Source organism: Thermobia domestica, chromosome 5 (assembly GCF_964235325.1).
Source record: "Thermobia domestica chromosome 5, izTheDome1.hap1.1, whole genome shotgun sequence".
In the NCBI taxonomy this organism is placed as follows: Eukaryota; Metazoa; Arthropoda; class Insecta; order Zygentoma; family Lepismatidae; genus Thermobia; species Thermobia domestica.
Window position 1 is genome coordinate 299,160,860 of NC_137458.1, and position 14,705 is coordinate 299,175,564.

Consider the following 14,705-nt stretch of genomic DNA (forward strand, 5'->3'; position numbering starts at 1 on the left):
TATTGCCATACGCAAGGGTAAAGCAAGCGGGGAGTATATTTTTAAATTAAAAAGAAAAAATTGAAAGAAAGAAAGAAACAAAACGATAATATTCAAAATGTTATTAAATATCTTAAGAGGCAACAAATAGCACACAATATTGGGTGGTTTACATGCTCTTGTGAACTGTATAAAGCGACGCTACTGATTATTTACCTTTTGAAAAGTAACATCTGTATGATTTGGCAGAAATTTATCTCGTATCTTTCAAAATCCGTTTTCCTTTTCCCACGTAATGAATCGCATTTCTTTCGAATTTCAAGTATTTTGAGAACTACGCGGGCCCGTATTCATATATTGTGCGCCCCTGTGCTCTAAATGGTTTGCCCCCCACCCGAAAACGAGCAATATTAGAGTTGAATTCATATTTTTGGGGTCGCTGAGATGAATAGTGAAGTTTTAATCCAATTCAACTTCAAAGTCATACTCTACTCCCCACGAAGGTGTGAGATTTTAAAAAATAATCGAAAACTACATATATTAGTGTTGAGTTCATAGTTTTCGAGGTCGCTGAGTTTAACGGTATATTAGTGTTATTAATAATAGTGATTGTTAGAGGTAAGAGAAGAGCGATTTCGACGTCGAAAATAAGGAAGATAACTGCCGGGTTTTCACGACGTTTAAGTTCATTCTCACTCCTTGGGGTGGGAATGGGAGAAGATGTCTTTTTTAAAATATTCAGATATACTAGCTAATCAGTAACTACTGTAATTAAAGTGAAATAGACACAACATATTTTCTCGCTCTTACGCGGGACTGCGAGTTGGTAGTTTTAAATATTAAATATTAAAAAGAACTCCAAATTTTTGTTACCCACAATATTCTGCCGCCCTGTGCTCGAGCACAGAATAGCACTTACCTAAATACGGGCCTGGAACTACGTATTTTTGCATCTTGCAGGATTTATTGAATTATTGTATATTTTCATACTATCATACATGGTAATGTTCAATAATTATCATACATGTTAGTGACGTTACAGGCAAAAATATTCATCCTCATGTTACAATTATTATTTTATAACTGCCAACTTTACACTTACGTTCCAAAAGCATCACCACAAGACGTTCTGTCAATATATCTAGCTTGATCATAGCACGAAGTTTCATAGTTCCACCAACTATCAAGATCAGTGTATGTTTTGGGAGGCAAATTTTGATGTAACATTTCGCACAGTTTACACATTGCTTGCCATTGATCGTGTATTGAATAATATTCCTTCCACCAGAAATACTTGTTATATTCGTTCTCATTTTGGTCTAAATACAGTAAATATTCTGCAAGTTCTTTGGGACTTTTGAAGTCTTTGGTGTCAATGTAAGACTTTGGAGGAGCTATCAATTTATAATCACTACCACCATAAACTACAGGAACAACACGGTAACGTAATATATTGAACAGTTTCTCCGTAACGTAATCTTTACACAAAGAATTTTCGAAAGACAGGTAAAATTTATAATGGTTTTCGAGCATTTTATAGCAATCATTATTTGAGGATTTATCACACTTTAATGAACCACACTTCCCAAAAATATCAATTGGAATATACTTCGATAACTCTTCAACATAACACTCACGGAGACTTTGTGAATGACAATTCGACACAAACCATGCTACCAACTTTGTTTTTGTTCTTGTATAATTCGACAGTGGTAACCTTTTGAATTTAGGTTGTTTCCACTTGGCTGGAATATTCATTGTTCCATTATAATCCTGAGATTCGGAGACCCATCCATACAGTCGAGGAATGTCTGAATCTAGACTATAAGTCATTGTCCAATTAAAGAAGTTATTGAACGGCTTAAGACTAGCAGCATCTCTTTTTGGAGCTTCCAAATTAAAGTACACATACCTTTGGTGTGGACTTCGAGCATATATTTTTATAGTCTTGGCTTCAAACAATCCCATATGAAATATCACAGCATCAAAATCTTCTTCAGGTATTAGATAACGATTATCTGTCGCGAAACAATTATTCACGGGACATTTCTTATTTAGAAATGGCTGTTGGCCTTCCCCGAATAAAAAATGGGGGTAATCAAAATATGAATTGCCGTAAAGAATAACTTTTAAACCGTGAAGGCGTAGTTTGTTTTCCTGTTGAATAGCATAAAACCTTCTGAGAAAAAGAACGCGACTACATATTGTACACAACACAAAAAGTGCTAGCACAACCAACGCTAACTGTAAACGCCTGTGGGGTATAGTTTGTGTCCTAAGACAAAAAAGGAATTTATTTGTCGTCTGAATCATTTCGCCGTGTTCCTCTTTCGGCGTCACTGAAAAAAGACACTCTAGGTTCTCCCTCTCTACAACTGTCACACCATGCTTTGAGAACTAGTTATCTGAAATAAAAAAGAAGTCAATGAACACATGCAATAATGTTTTATTAACCCTTAAGTACTCGCGCCCTGGAGTACTCGCGACCTCCAAGCAGGTAAATTTTGTGTTGCTAGCCAGAAGTCCTGATGAATATATATATATGTTTCAAAACGAGTACAAAAAATCTAATTGCAGCAAATACTTTTAAAAACATGTCTGGAGTTATGCTACATTGTCTTAATTATTTTTAAGAAATATTTTTATTGTAAAAAAGCTAATGTCAATTTGGGGGTCTTGGACCCCCGCACGAGTACTCCTGTCACAAAAAGGGCGCGAGCAATTACGGGTTAAAAAAAAATAAGTTGAGAATGGGTCAAGATCATTGCCAGAACGAACTTAAAAAGAATTGATTCTTCGTATTAATTTCTTGATGCTCTATCGAATGGAGGACTAAAAATTGAACAATTCACAAATAATACACACACAGAGAGAGACATAGAGAATTCAATAACGAACTTTTTAAGTTCATGAATATTGATAGTGTGTTTGACTCGTATCGCATACACAAAAACGATCTATGTCTTGTTATTACCTTTTATAAGTATTTGCTTTGAAGAATGCTGCTGCAATTTACATCTTAATCTCACACAGGTATTGTCAATATAGGGCCTAACGCACCGTCTTTCTGACGCGTAATTAGTGCCATACTAACGAGTACGACTAACATTTGTTTCCTGCAGTAGTCAGGTCTTTAGTATGACGCTAATCATACATCAAAACGACTCTGCATAAGGGCCATGTCGCTTGCATAATTATCCGCATTCTCGCCCCGCCCCCTTTCGTCTTGACTACTTAAATTCCATTAGTTTACGAGAATCTTATTTGACCTTTCAAATGCATGGACATGCGCAACCCAATACCCATGAAAAAGATAGTATTATCTATCTGACGAGTTTGTGCGTCTGTTTTGTGGAGTCGCTGCTAGGTGTTTACATACTAGTTATCAGTTAAAAGACTTTTCGGGACTGGAGCTATGAGCGCTTTTCTGCTTTGCTTTACAGGGTAGCGAAGGATTACCAACCGTCCCGATTCTATCGGGACTGTGCCGATTTCTGACTTACTTGTCCCGCGTCCCAACCAGACACTCGTCGGGACGCATATTGTCCCGATTTATCGATTGTCAAAGTTAATTAATATTTTACTGAGCTTTTTATTTTCAAAAGAATAAATTATTCTTTTACTCACACAGTTTTAGCTATAGAATTAATTTTACAAATTTGTGTTTTAATTTGACTCATGCAAAAAAAAAAAAAAAAAAAAAAAAAGCAGCTTGTCTTTATTTTAAAGTTATTCTCTAATTGTTTAGAGTTGATATCCAGCCGATTATGATGATAATATATTTCATGCAGCACTAAAAATATTGTTTTTGCAACCTCTTAAACGTTATTTATGTTAAATAAATTACAATTGTTTTGGTTTGAATTTGTTGCATGATGATAGCCAAAGAATAATAAGACTTGATTTTAGTAACATTTTTTGCCAGTAATTCCTTAACAATGTTATGCACTCATTTGTGATAAAAGAGGACGCGGTGGTTCAGTGGTAGAGCGTTCACCTCCGGTGCTTGGGGGTCCCTGGTTCGATCCCAGCTCGCGCCGTGTGGACTTTGTGGTGCACAAACACCGTGCTCGTGGGTTTTCTCGGGGTTCTCCCGTTTCCTCACACTTTCTTCATTCCACCATTTCATTCATTTCTCATCATCACCGTTTGGTTTAGCCTAACCGGCATAACCATGGGACGTAAAACTTACAGATTTCATTTTCATTTGTGATAAAAAAAAAATCTATATAGTTTTCTCTCTAAACTTTGTTTATATGAAATAAATTGCAGTTGTTTTGGTTTGAATTTGTGTCGTATATTGCTTATACCTAGTGATGAGCAATGTGGATGGAAAAATAAAAATAATAAAATACCGCATTCATTTAGGTCCATGTTATTGAGCTGATTATTTACGATTCCGACTCGCCGTACGTGTAGTCGTCTCTTGATGCTGGAGGGGGGGGGGAGCACTAACACCGATTGTCCCATCCAGATTTTTTCTTAAGAAAAGTTGGCAACTTTGCTCCTCTCTGCTGCGTGGGGTCCTTCCTTTGATCCCAACTCGCGATAAGTGTTGCAATGCGCCACTAAAATATACCTCTACCTAGCGCATTACTAGATATGTTGGTAAACTGCAATTCGGATTTTAATCCGTATCCCAGGATTTTAAAATTGGATTAAAATTGGATTTTGATCTGCATCTTAAGATGTTAAAGGGCCATTCCATCGTCATGGGCAGGACATTTTCACTACATTTTTCATGCTTTAAATTTGTATATTTCTAAAATTACAAGACAAATTCTGCTAATGCATGATATATATGAGCAGTGCAGACTTAGGAGTATATCTAGCTGATGTTTTCAGTATTTTTTTTTTTCTGTTTAGAGTAGAAAATATTAATTCCTAAACGTCTGTCACGGACGGGGACAAAAAAGAGAAGTGACTTTCGACACTTCAAGTGAATGTTGTAAAACTCTGTGAATTCTTAACTCAAAATGTTTTTATTTAAGCGCAAATGTATAAATGATGAAAATTTCCAACAAACTTCACATAAGAGAAATTTGTTAAATATTTGTATTAATAATAATAATAATAAAACTAAACTTTATTGTGTCACGGGCAGGACACCGTGTGAATCAACACACAAAATCTCAATGAGAATGATTTAAAAGGGAAATAAAATCGAAAATAAGTCAATTTCTGCTGTAGCATAGTACACAAATAATTCTATTTACTTTACTTGAGGCTCGATTTTATGACACAAAAATAATAATATGTAATACACTTATTTCTCACCACCTACTCTTTAGGAAATGTTTCTGCTTGCCCATTAACACCCATCTTGTAGGGAAATTCGTACAAAACACTGTGTTTAACAGTATATAAAATAGGTGCTGGTATCCAGTGCCGTGCCGTGGAAAATCCGCACCCGGGGCGTGAGTATACGACGGCGCCCCAGTAAATATGAGTGAGGTCAACAGAAGTAGAATAATCTGCATCCATGGACCATTTTTGACCTTGAAAGTACTTATACTGTATGTACATATTGTCGTTGAAGTAATGAATATTGTAATTACTCTAAGTACTCTCATTGAAGTAATAAATTGAAGTACAAAGGTTCAATTGTAATTGAACTTGAATTATTACAGTTTTTTACCGGTACTTTAGGTACAATTACTGACATGTAATTATGCTGTTCCGGACTGTAGTCTCATTACTCCATTGTTGCCTTTTTTGCGTATGTAACATTGAAACTACTTAGTTTTTTGTACTTATACTCCTTACCTGTAACTAGTATTACTATGTGTACTTACTGTATTGCCCTTTGAACATATGTAACCTCCAAAGTACTTACACTTTCATTACTTGTATGCAACTTACCTTTTCACGTACCGTATGTAGTTTCATTGCCGAACTGTAATTGAAGTTCATAAGTACCCGTAATGTACCTTTTATTTAAATTAAACTTGTGGTAGTATGCTAATTACTAACCTTTTGCCATTAATATTAACATACGGCTGAAGGACACTTACTCACCCTCCATACTCACCCTTCCAGGGCAGCAGGAAGCATTCTTTCTTCTTTGAAGACCATTAACTTCCAAGGTCAAACGTGATCGGTTTAACTGCTTCGTACTCTTTTATATTTATACACGGAGTTGATTTGTATTTAAGAAATATAATTAGTGATTTTTTGTAATTGGTTGGTAGGGATTATCATATTTCTACTTTTACATAAGTTTAGAATAATTTTGTTGCGTGTAATGACAATATTTAAGTATATAGGGTATGTATAAAGAATTAGTAATAAATTAATTTAATATTTAATTGTATTACATGGATGTGATACAGCATAGCAATTCTCTTTACTTGGTTGGAAGAGAGGGAAAAAAAGGTGAATGAAGTCTTTAGCGATTAGCACACGGAAAGACGGAACGGAGAAAAAGGATGAAAAATCTTTTTTTTTTCTTTGGCGCAACTGAATAAGGTCGCCGAGGGTTTATGTTAATTTATTTTTTGTTTCGTATTGTCTGAGAGGAAAGTTACATCTTTGAAATGTCTCCAGAATGTAATTTATATGAATTCATGTGAATGTACCACCATAGTCGCTTAGCTATATCTATTAAGAAAACGATTATACAGGTACAATAGCAGGGACAGCTGATTGTGTTTTCTGTAACAGGTAGCAAGGGTTTTATTCACTTTTTGTTTTTCACTCTCTCTTTCTTTCTCTCTCTCTTCCTCTCTGTATGTGTATATATGTGTGTGTGTTTGACCTTCAGAACTCTCACACAAAGAATTTTTATATAGTTTTTTTACCCGTTAGGAAATATGTTGTATATTAGCTGGAGTAGTTGGGATATTCTGATTAAAATATATTTCATTATTTAACTCTACATAAACGCACAAATAGTTAATAAGACATATTATGAAGAATGAAAACACACTTATTTCTTACTGATTGTGTATTATTGTTTGACGTAAAGATATGTACGTGTTTGTATTTCGAAAGTGGAATGAAATATTTGAAGTTTTACGTTTAACAAATATACCGGCTAAACTAAAGGAGATGGCGATGACGAGAAATGAATGAAATAGTGGAATGGAGAAAGTGAGAGGAAACAGAAGAACCCCGAGAAAACCCACGAGCACGGTGTTTGTCCACCACAAAGTCCACACGACGCGAGTTGGGATTGAACCAAGTACCCCTGCACCAGAGACGAACTTTACCACTGAGTATTGCAGCTCTTGTGTGTATTTGAGTTTACTTTTTTACGATTATATTTTCGGATAAATTAGAAGAATTAATAAAGTACACATTTATAATTTGGTGGAACGAGAATGTAGGAGGACATGGGAGAACTATTGGCACAATATTTTGTACTAGAAATACATTCGAAATAAACGAAAGCATTTCGTGTCAGAAGTGAACTTAGTTTATGGACAGTACTATTTACTGCTTACGAAGTTTTGGTACCAAACATTTTATAATGAAAGAAACGTATTGTAGGTAAATAATGTTGCAAGCGTAATATGGCACAGTTAGCGGATAAAATTCTGAATATGGAATTAGATTTTTATGTATGTGTATACGTAATACAGTAAGTTCAAGGAAATGGATCGAAAATAATAAATTGTGTTATATTATTGAAGTTGAATTGAATTTCAGTTTAGCGTCCGTTTTAACAGCGAGGCTATATGAGACGTAGACCTATTGATTAACGTGGAATTTGAACCACATGAGCCCACAGGGAATCGAATCCGGGTTTTTGTATGCTTTCCGCTTAGCCACGGAATAGCTTATTATTGAAGTTGATTGCTTGACTGAAGGATATTGCTTTTAACACTGAAAACCCACAATTATTTTCCATTGAGAGTTCAATAGCGACTATATGTATATAAAAAAAATAGATTAGTAAAGGAGATATATGTAATGCACGTTAGGACAACTTTGGTATCATCTAATCAGTGTAGGTAGCGACATTAATAGTGTGTTTGTTTTTATTAGGATTAGCTTTGTATACAAATTGAAATATTCAATTTACAATAAGGGATACCACTTGGAACACTATAGTTTAGTGAAATTGTTTTACAGCGTCAGGTAGAAGGCAAACAGCAGCACAATTGGCGACTACTATTAGCATCACTAAATTATAGGTATATAGTGTGAATGAGAGACCGGGATGCCTTGTGTATGTAATAATAATAATAATAAGTATGGTTAATTTTACACCTAGAAAATTATGCAATTAACATTTCATAACTGTTTTGAGGGTTGCATATGATATTCACAGACAGCCCGATACGTTTTTAGTTGAGAAGTGTGCTTAAGTATTGAATGTGATAAACTATTTTTTTCGTGCTTTTGAATTAAGAATAGAATATGTTAGATAAACTAGAAATATTTGCACCCATTGCTATGCTGTTGGAATGAAATACTGAATTTAATTATTTCAGGAAATTGTTGAGTTACTGTTTTTACTGGTTCTTTGAATGACTAAAATTTAAGATCAAGGATACATGAGAAGGGTACTGTTGTTTAAAGTGGAATTTGAGCTATTACTGTGATTTATAACCGAGGAACGTAGTCCATTTAGAAATAGGAAGAGGTAGACTTAATTCCAAGCAAATGAGAAGTGGCTTGTTTTAAGATAGTACTGGATAAAGCATACCCTTTAACTGGCCTACACACCGTCTACATGATGTAACTAGCTCTATTAAGAGTTAGGATGGGTTGCATTTTATATATAACGAAAGCTTTACGCAGTATACTTAACATTTATGCTACGTAAAAATAACGTATTTTTAAATAATGTTTCATAAGTTTTTTTTGTAAGTTTGTGATTTTTGTTTAAAAAAATGCATCAGAAACTGTACTGCAATCTATTTTGTATTTATATAACTATTACTATAATTATATTTGCTATACTTCAAACAAAATCGAGACTTAGGCCTAATAAATGACTGCTTAATATTTTTAACAAAACATACTGCATTTAAATTGTTTTGTTTGAAATATAATTGTGTTCTTATATTTGATATTGAGGAATTTCCGCCTGTACTATGATCATAAGACTTCTAAGAAGGAAGTGAAGAATAGCAAGCGAAACGAAAATGGGCCCCAAATGTGTGTAAATCAGCAATTCACAACTTTTAATGCAAGTTGGCTACTAGTATGTAACTGACAGATTGTTAGAATCTAGTAGATGCTCGCTTGCTGCTAACTTAGAGATCAGAAAACTTTTAAAAGTTCCGCAAGTCTAGTGCAAGTGAAGCGCAAACTTATGCTATGTAGGTTGTGACATACTTTGCAATGAAGCAGAAACGGAACTGGTGGGTCACATACCTAGAACAGATAGAAGATGGACGAGAAATAACATACATTGGATTTTCTAGAAATAAGGAGCGATGTACATAGAAGACAATTGAATACAAAATGTATAGATATAACATGTCGTTTAGCAGAAACTGTACAAATGGAAAAGATCAGCTGATGGAAACATGTAGAAAAAAATGATGGAGACCTTTGTTCACCAGATGATTGATATCATTTGAATACATATGAAAGTTACACTTTTATATTTAAGCTGAACGTTACAATTTTTGTACAGCGATAGGAAAATGATCTATCAGTTGGCAACACTGAAAAAACGTTAGAAGCACAAACGGTGGGTGGTTTAAATTATTTATTTTTACGTCCTAATAGTTTTTAGTCTCACATACATTAATTGTATTTTCGTTTCTTTATTATAAACATGAACATGCAAAGCATTTTGTTTATACGGTTAGTTTTAATTATTTGGTATTTGATACTGTACTGATTGGTATATTATTTTAATTACTAGAAGATAGTTGAAAAGTTTTGTGTAGCTAGACGACTATGGAAACCTTAGAGTATTGTGATATGAACATGTTTTAAGTTACAGAAGAAGGGTGAAACAGAATTATGATGAAGGAGAATGTGTAAGGAAATAAGAGATTCATGAATTTAGAGAGACAATTGAAATCATATTTAGTTATTAAACTAAAATATTTGATAAAGATCTTGAAAATTTTCTATAATTTTATCTGACATATCCAGTTAAAAATGCGCACGTTATTCACAAGTAATGTAGTTAGACAGATATTTGAAGACATTTAGTGGTACTTTGATACATTTTTAAAAATATGCCTGAATATTATTTTAACGATATATAATTGTTTGCCTAGATAGCTGAAAATCAATCATACTGATATGTATTTTGGTTATATGTTTTGTTTTCCAAGGCCCTAATACGTGATATAAGCTATTCAGCATTTTATGAACTTATTTTGTGCATCCACTACTAAATTACATCCATCAGTTCCACATTTAAATCAGTAATTTTTTAACTTATGAACCAACTAGTTATTAGTGTGAAGAATACGTTACATCATAATAAATTATAATTGACTAAATCAATTACTTCTAAGTCTTTAGTAGTGAAGGTTCAGATGTTAACTATCTCAATTGTTCAAAATTGGATTCCAATTGTAAGTGCACTTGTTATGATTACTTTTGATATTTTAGTTTCATATTTAAGTATAAAGTTTGTTTGTTTATTATCTATATAAGTAAATGTTTGTATTCATACTATTTAAAAGTTCCTATAATACATTTTCAATGAAAGGAAAATTTTCTGCATTTTAGTTTATCCGAAGAAACAATATGTAGTGTATTCCCCTGCAAGAGAAATGTTTCTGAAATTCAGTATAACAGAAAAAGTTGGTAACAAAATATGTTAATAAAAAATTTTTAGTGCAAAAAGTTAATGTTAACGTTGTAACAATAAACATTCTGCATTCTAGTTTATCAGAAGCGTTAGAAACAATATGTGGTGTAATTGACTGCAAGAAAAGTTTCTGAAATACAGTTTATCAGAAAAAGTTTGTAACAAAATATGTTAATAAAAGTCTTTAGTACAAAAAGTTAATGTTAACGTTGTAACAATAAACATTCTGCATTCTAGTTTATCAGAAACGTTAGAAACAATATGTGATGTAATTGTCTGCAAGAAAAGTTTCTGAAATACAATTTAACAAAAGAGTTAGTAACATAATGTTAGTAAAACACTTTTAGTGCCAAATTTATCTGTATAGTGTTGTAACAATAAACACTCTGCATTTTAGTTTATCCGAAGAAACATTATGTAGTGTAATTTTCGGCAAGAAAAGTTTTCTGGAACTTCGTTTAACAAAAGAGTTAGTAACATAATGTTAGTAAAACACTTTTAGTGCAAAAGTTAATGTTTAATGTTGTAACAATAAACATTCTGCATTCTAGTTTATCAGTAACGTTAGAAACAATACATGGTGTAATTGTCTGCAAGAAAAGTTTCTGGAATTTCGTTTAACAAAACAGTTAGTAACATAATGTTAACAAAACACTTTTAGTGCAAAAGTTAATGTTGTAACAATAAACATTCTGCATTACAGTTTATCAGTAAAGTTAGAAACAATATGTGGTGTAATTGTCTGCAAGAAAAGTTTCTGGAACTTCGTTTAACAAAACAGTTAGTGACAAAATATGTTAGTAAAAAAATTTAGTGCAAAATTTATTTGTATAGTGTTGTTACAATAAACATTCTGCATTTTAGTTTATCAGAAATGTTAGAAACAATATGCACTGGAATGTTCTGCAACAAAAGTTTTCTGGAATTTCGTTTAACAAAAAGTTAGAAACATAATGGTAGTAATACACTTTTAGTGTATCGTATCCACGAAACTTGTGAAATTTGGCGAGTAGCAACTCGAGAAATTTCACTTCGTGGATACGATACACTAAAAGTGTATTACTACCATTATGTTTCTAATTTTTTGTTAAACGAAATTCCAGAAAACTTTTGTTGCAGAACATTCCAGTGCATATTGTTTCTAACATTTCTGATAAACTAAAATGCAGAATGTTTATTGTAACAACACTATACAAATAAATTTTGCACTAAATTTTTTTACTAACATATTTTGTCACTAACTGTTTTGTTAAACGAAGTTCCAGAAACTTTTCTTGCAGACAATTACACCACATATTGTTTCTAACTTTACTGATAAACTGTAATGCAGAATGTTTATTGTTACAACATTAACTTTTGCACTAAAAGTGTTTTGTTAACATTATGTTACTAACTGTTTTGTTAAACGAAATTCCAGAAACTTTTCTTGCAGACAATTACACCATGTATTGTTTCTAACGTTACTGATAAACTAGAATGCAGAATGTTTATTGTTACAACATTAAACATTAACTTTTGCACTAAAAGTGTTTTACTAACATTATGTTACTAACTCTTTTGTTAAACGAAGTTCCAGAAAACTTTTCTTGCCGAAAATTACACTACATAATGTTTCTTCGGATAAACTAAAATGCAGAGTGTTTATTGTTACAACACTATACAGATAAATTTGGCACTAAAAGTGTTTTACTAACATTATGTTACTAACTCTTTTGTTAAATTGTATTTCAGAAACTTTTCTTGCAGACAATTACATCACATATTGTTTCTAACGTTTCTGATAAACTAGAATGCAGAATGTTTATTGTTACAACGTTAACATTAACTTTTTGTACTAAAGACTTTTATTAACATATTTTGTTACAAACTTTTTCTGATAAACTGTATTTCAGAAACTTTTCTTGCAGTCAATTACACCACATATTGTTTCTAACGCTTCTGATAAACTAGAATGCAGAATGTTTATTGTTACAACGTTAACATTAACTTTTTGCACTAAAAATTTTTTATTAACATATTTTGTTACCAACTTTTTCTGTTATACTGAATTTCAGAAACATTTCTCTTGCAGGGGAATACACTACATATTGTTTCTTCGGATAAACTAAAATGCAGAAAATTTTCCTTTCATTGAAAATGTATTATAGGAACTTTTAAATAGTATGAATACAAACATTTACTTATATAGATAATAAACAAACAAACTTTATACTTAAATATGAAACTAAAATATCAAAAGTAATCATAACAAGTGCACTTACAATTGGAATCCAATTTTGAACAATTGAGATAGTTAACATCTGAACCTTCACTACTAAAGACTTAGAAGTAATTGATTTAGTCAATTATAATTTATTATGATGTAACGTATTCTTCACACTAATAACTAGTTGGTTCATAAGTTAAAAAATTACTGATTTAAATGTGGAACTGATGGATGTAATTTAGTAGTGGATGCACAAAATAAGTTCATAAAATGCTGAATAGCTTATATCACGTATTAGGGCCTTGGAAAACAAAACATATAACCAAAATACATATCAGTATGATTGATTTTCAGCTATCTAGGCAAACAATTATATATCGTTAAAATAATATTCAGGCATATTTTTAAAAATGTATCAAAGTACCACTAAATGTCTTCAAATATCTGTCTAACTACATTACTTGTGAATAACGTGCGCATTTTTAACTGGATATGTCAGATAAAATTATAGAAAATTTTCAAGATCTTTATCAAATATTTTAGTTTAATAACTAAATATGATTTCAATTGTCTCTCTAAATTCATGAATCTCTTATTTCCTTACACATTCTCCTTCATCATAATTCTGTTTCACCCTTCTTCTGTAACTTAAAACATGTTCATATCACAATACTCTAAGGTTTCCATAGTCGTCTAGCTACACAAAACTTTTCAACTATCTTCTAGTAATTAAAATAATATACCAATCAGTACAGTATCAAATACCAAATAATTAAAACTAACCGTATAAACAAAATGCTTTGCATGTTCATGTTTATAATAAAGAAACGAAAATACAATTAATGTATGTGAGACTAAAAACTATTAGGACGTAAAAATAAATAATTTAAACCACCCACCGTTTGTGCTTCTAACGTTTTTTCAGTGTTGCCAACTGATAGATCATTTTCCTATCGCTGTACAAAAATTGTAACGTTCAGCTTAAATATAAAAGTGTAACTTTCATATGTATTCAAATGATATCAATCATCTGGTGAACAAAGGTCTCCATCATTTTTTTCTACATGTTTCCATCAGCTGATCTTTTCCATTTGTACAGTTTCTGCTAAACGACATGTTATATCTATACATTTTGTATTCAATTGTCTTCTATGTACATCGCTCCTTATTTCTAGAAAATCCAATGTATGTTATTTCTCGTCCATCTTCTATCTGTTCTAGGTATGTGACCCACCAGTTCCGTTTCTGCTTCATTGCAAAGTATGTCACAACCTACATAGCATAAGTTTGCGCTTCACTTGCACTAGACTTGCGGAACTTTTAAAAGTTTTCTGATCTCTAAAGTTAGCAGCAAGCGAGCATCTACTAGATTCTAACAATCTGTCAGTTACATACTAGTAGCCAACTTGCATTAAAAGTTGTGAATTGCTGATTTACACACATTTGGGGCCCATTTTCGTTTCGCTTGCTATTCTTCACTTCCTTCTTAGAAGTCTTATGATCATAGTACAGGCCGGAAATTCCTCAATATCAAATATAAGAACACAATTATATTTCAAACAAAACAATTTAAATGCAGTATGTTTTGTTAAAAATATTAAGCAGTCATTTATTAGGCCTAAGTCTCGATTTTGTTTGAAGTATAGCAAATATAATTATAGTAATAGTTATATAAATACAAAATAGATTGCAGTACAGTTTCTGATGCATTTTTTTAAACAAAAATCACAAACTTACAAAAAAAACTTATGAAACATTATTTAAAAATACGTTATTTTTACGTAGCAT

The 14,705-nt window shown here is 32.1% G+C and overlaps 2 protein-coding genes across 3 annotated transcripts in view; both read right to left on the reverse strand.

The window, feature by feature from the left end:
• LOC145686734 (uncharacterized) overlaps window positions 1-14,705 on the reverse strand; it is a 274,285-nt gene that overhangs the window by 183,628 nt on the left and 75,952 nt on the right. The gene's annotated exons all lie outside the window — the stretch shown is intronic.
• The window catches only part of LOC145686733 (alpha-(1,3)-fucosyltransferase C-like), a 30,495-nt gene continuing 16,652 nt past the window's right edge, over window positions 863-14,705 (reverse strand). The window contains exon 2 of the mRNA XM_081760352.1: window positions 863-2,384. Coding sequence (XP_081616478.1) covers window positions 1,078-2,292 — 1,215 coding nt within the window. The 5' untranslated portion in view covers window positions 2,293-2,384 and the 3' untranslated portion in view covers window positions 863-1,077. The remainder of the gene's footprint in view (window positions 2,385-14,705) is intronic.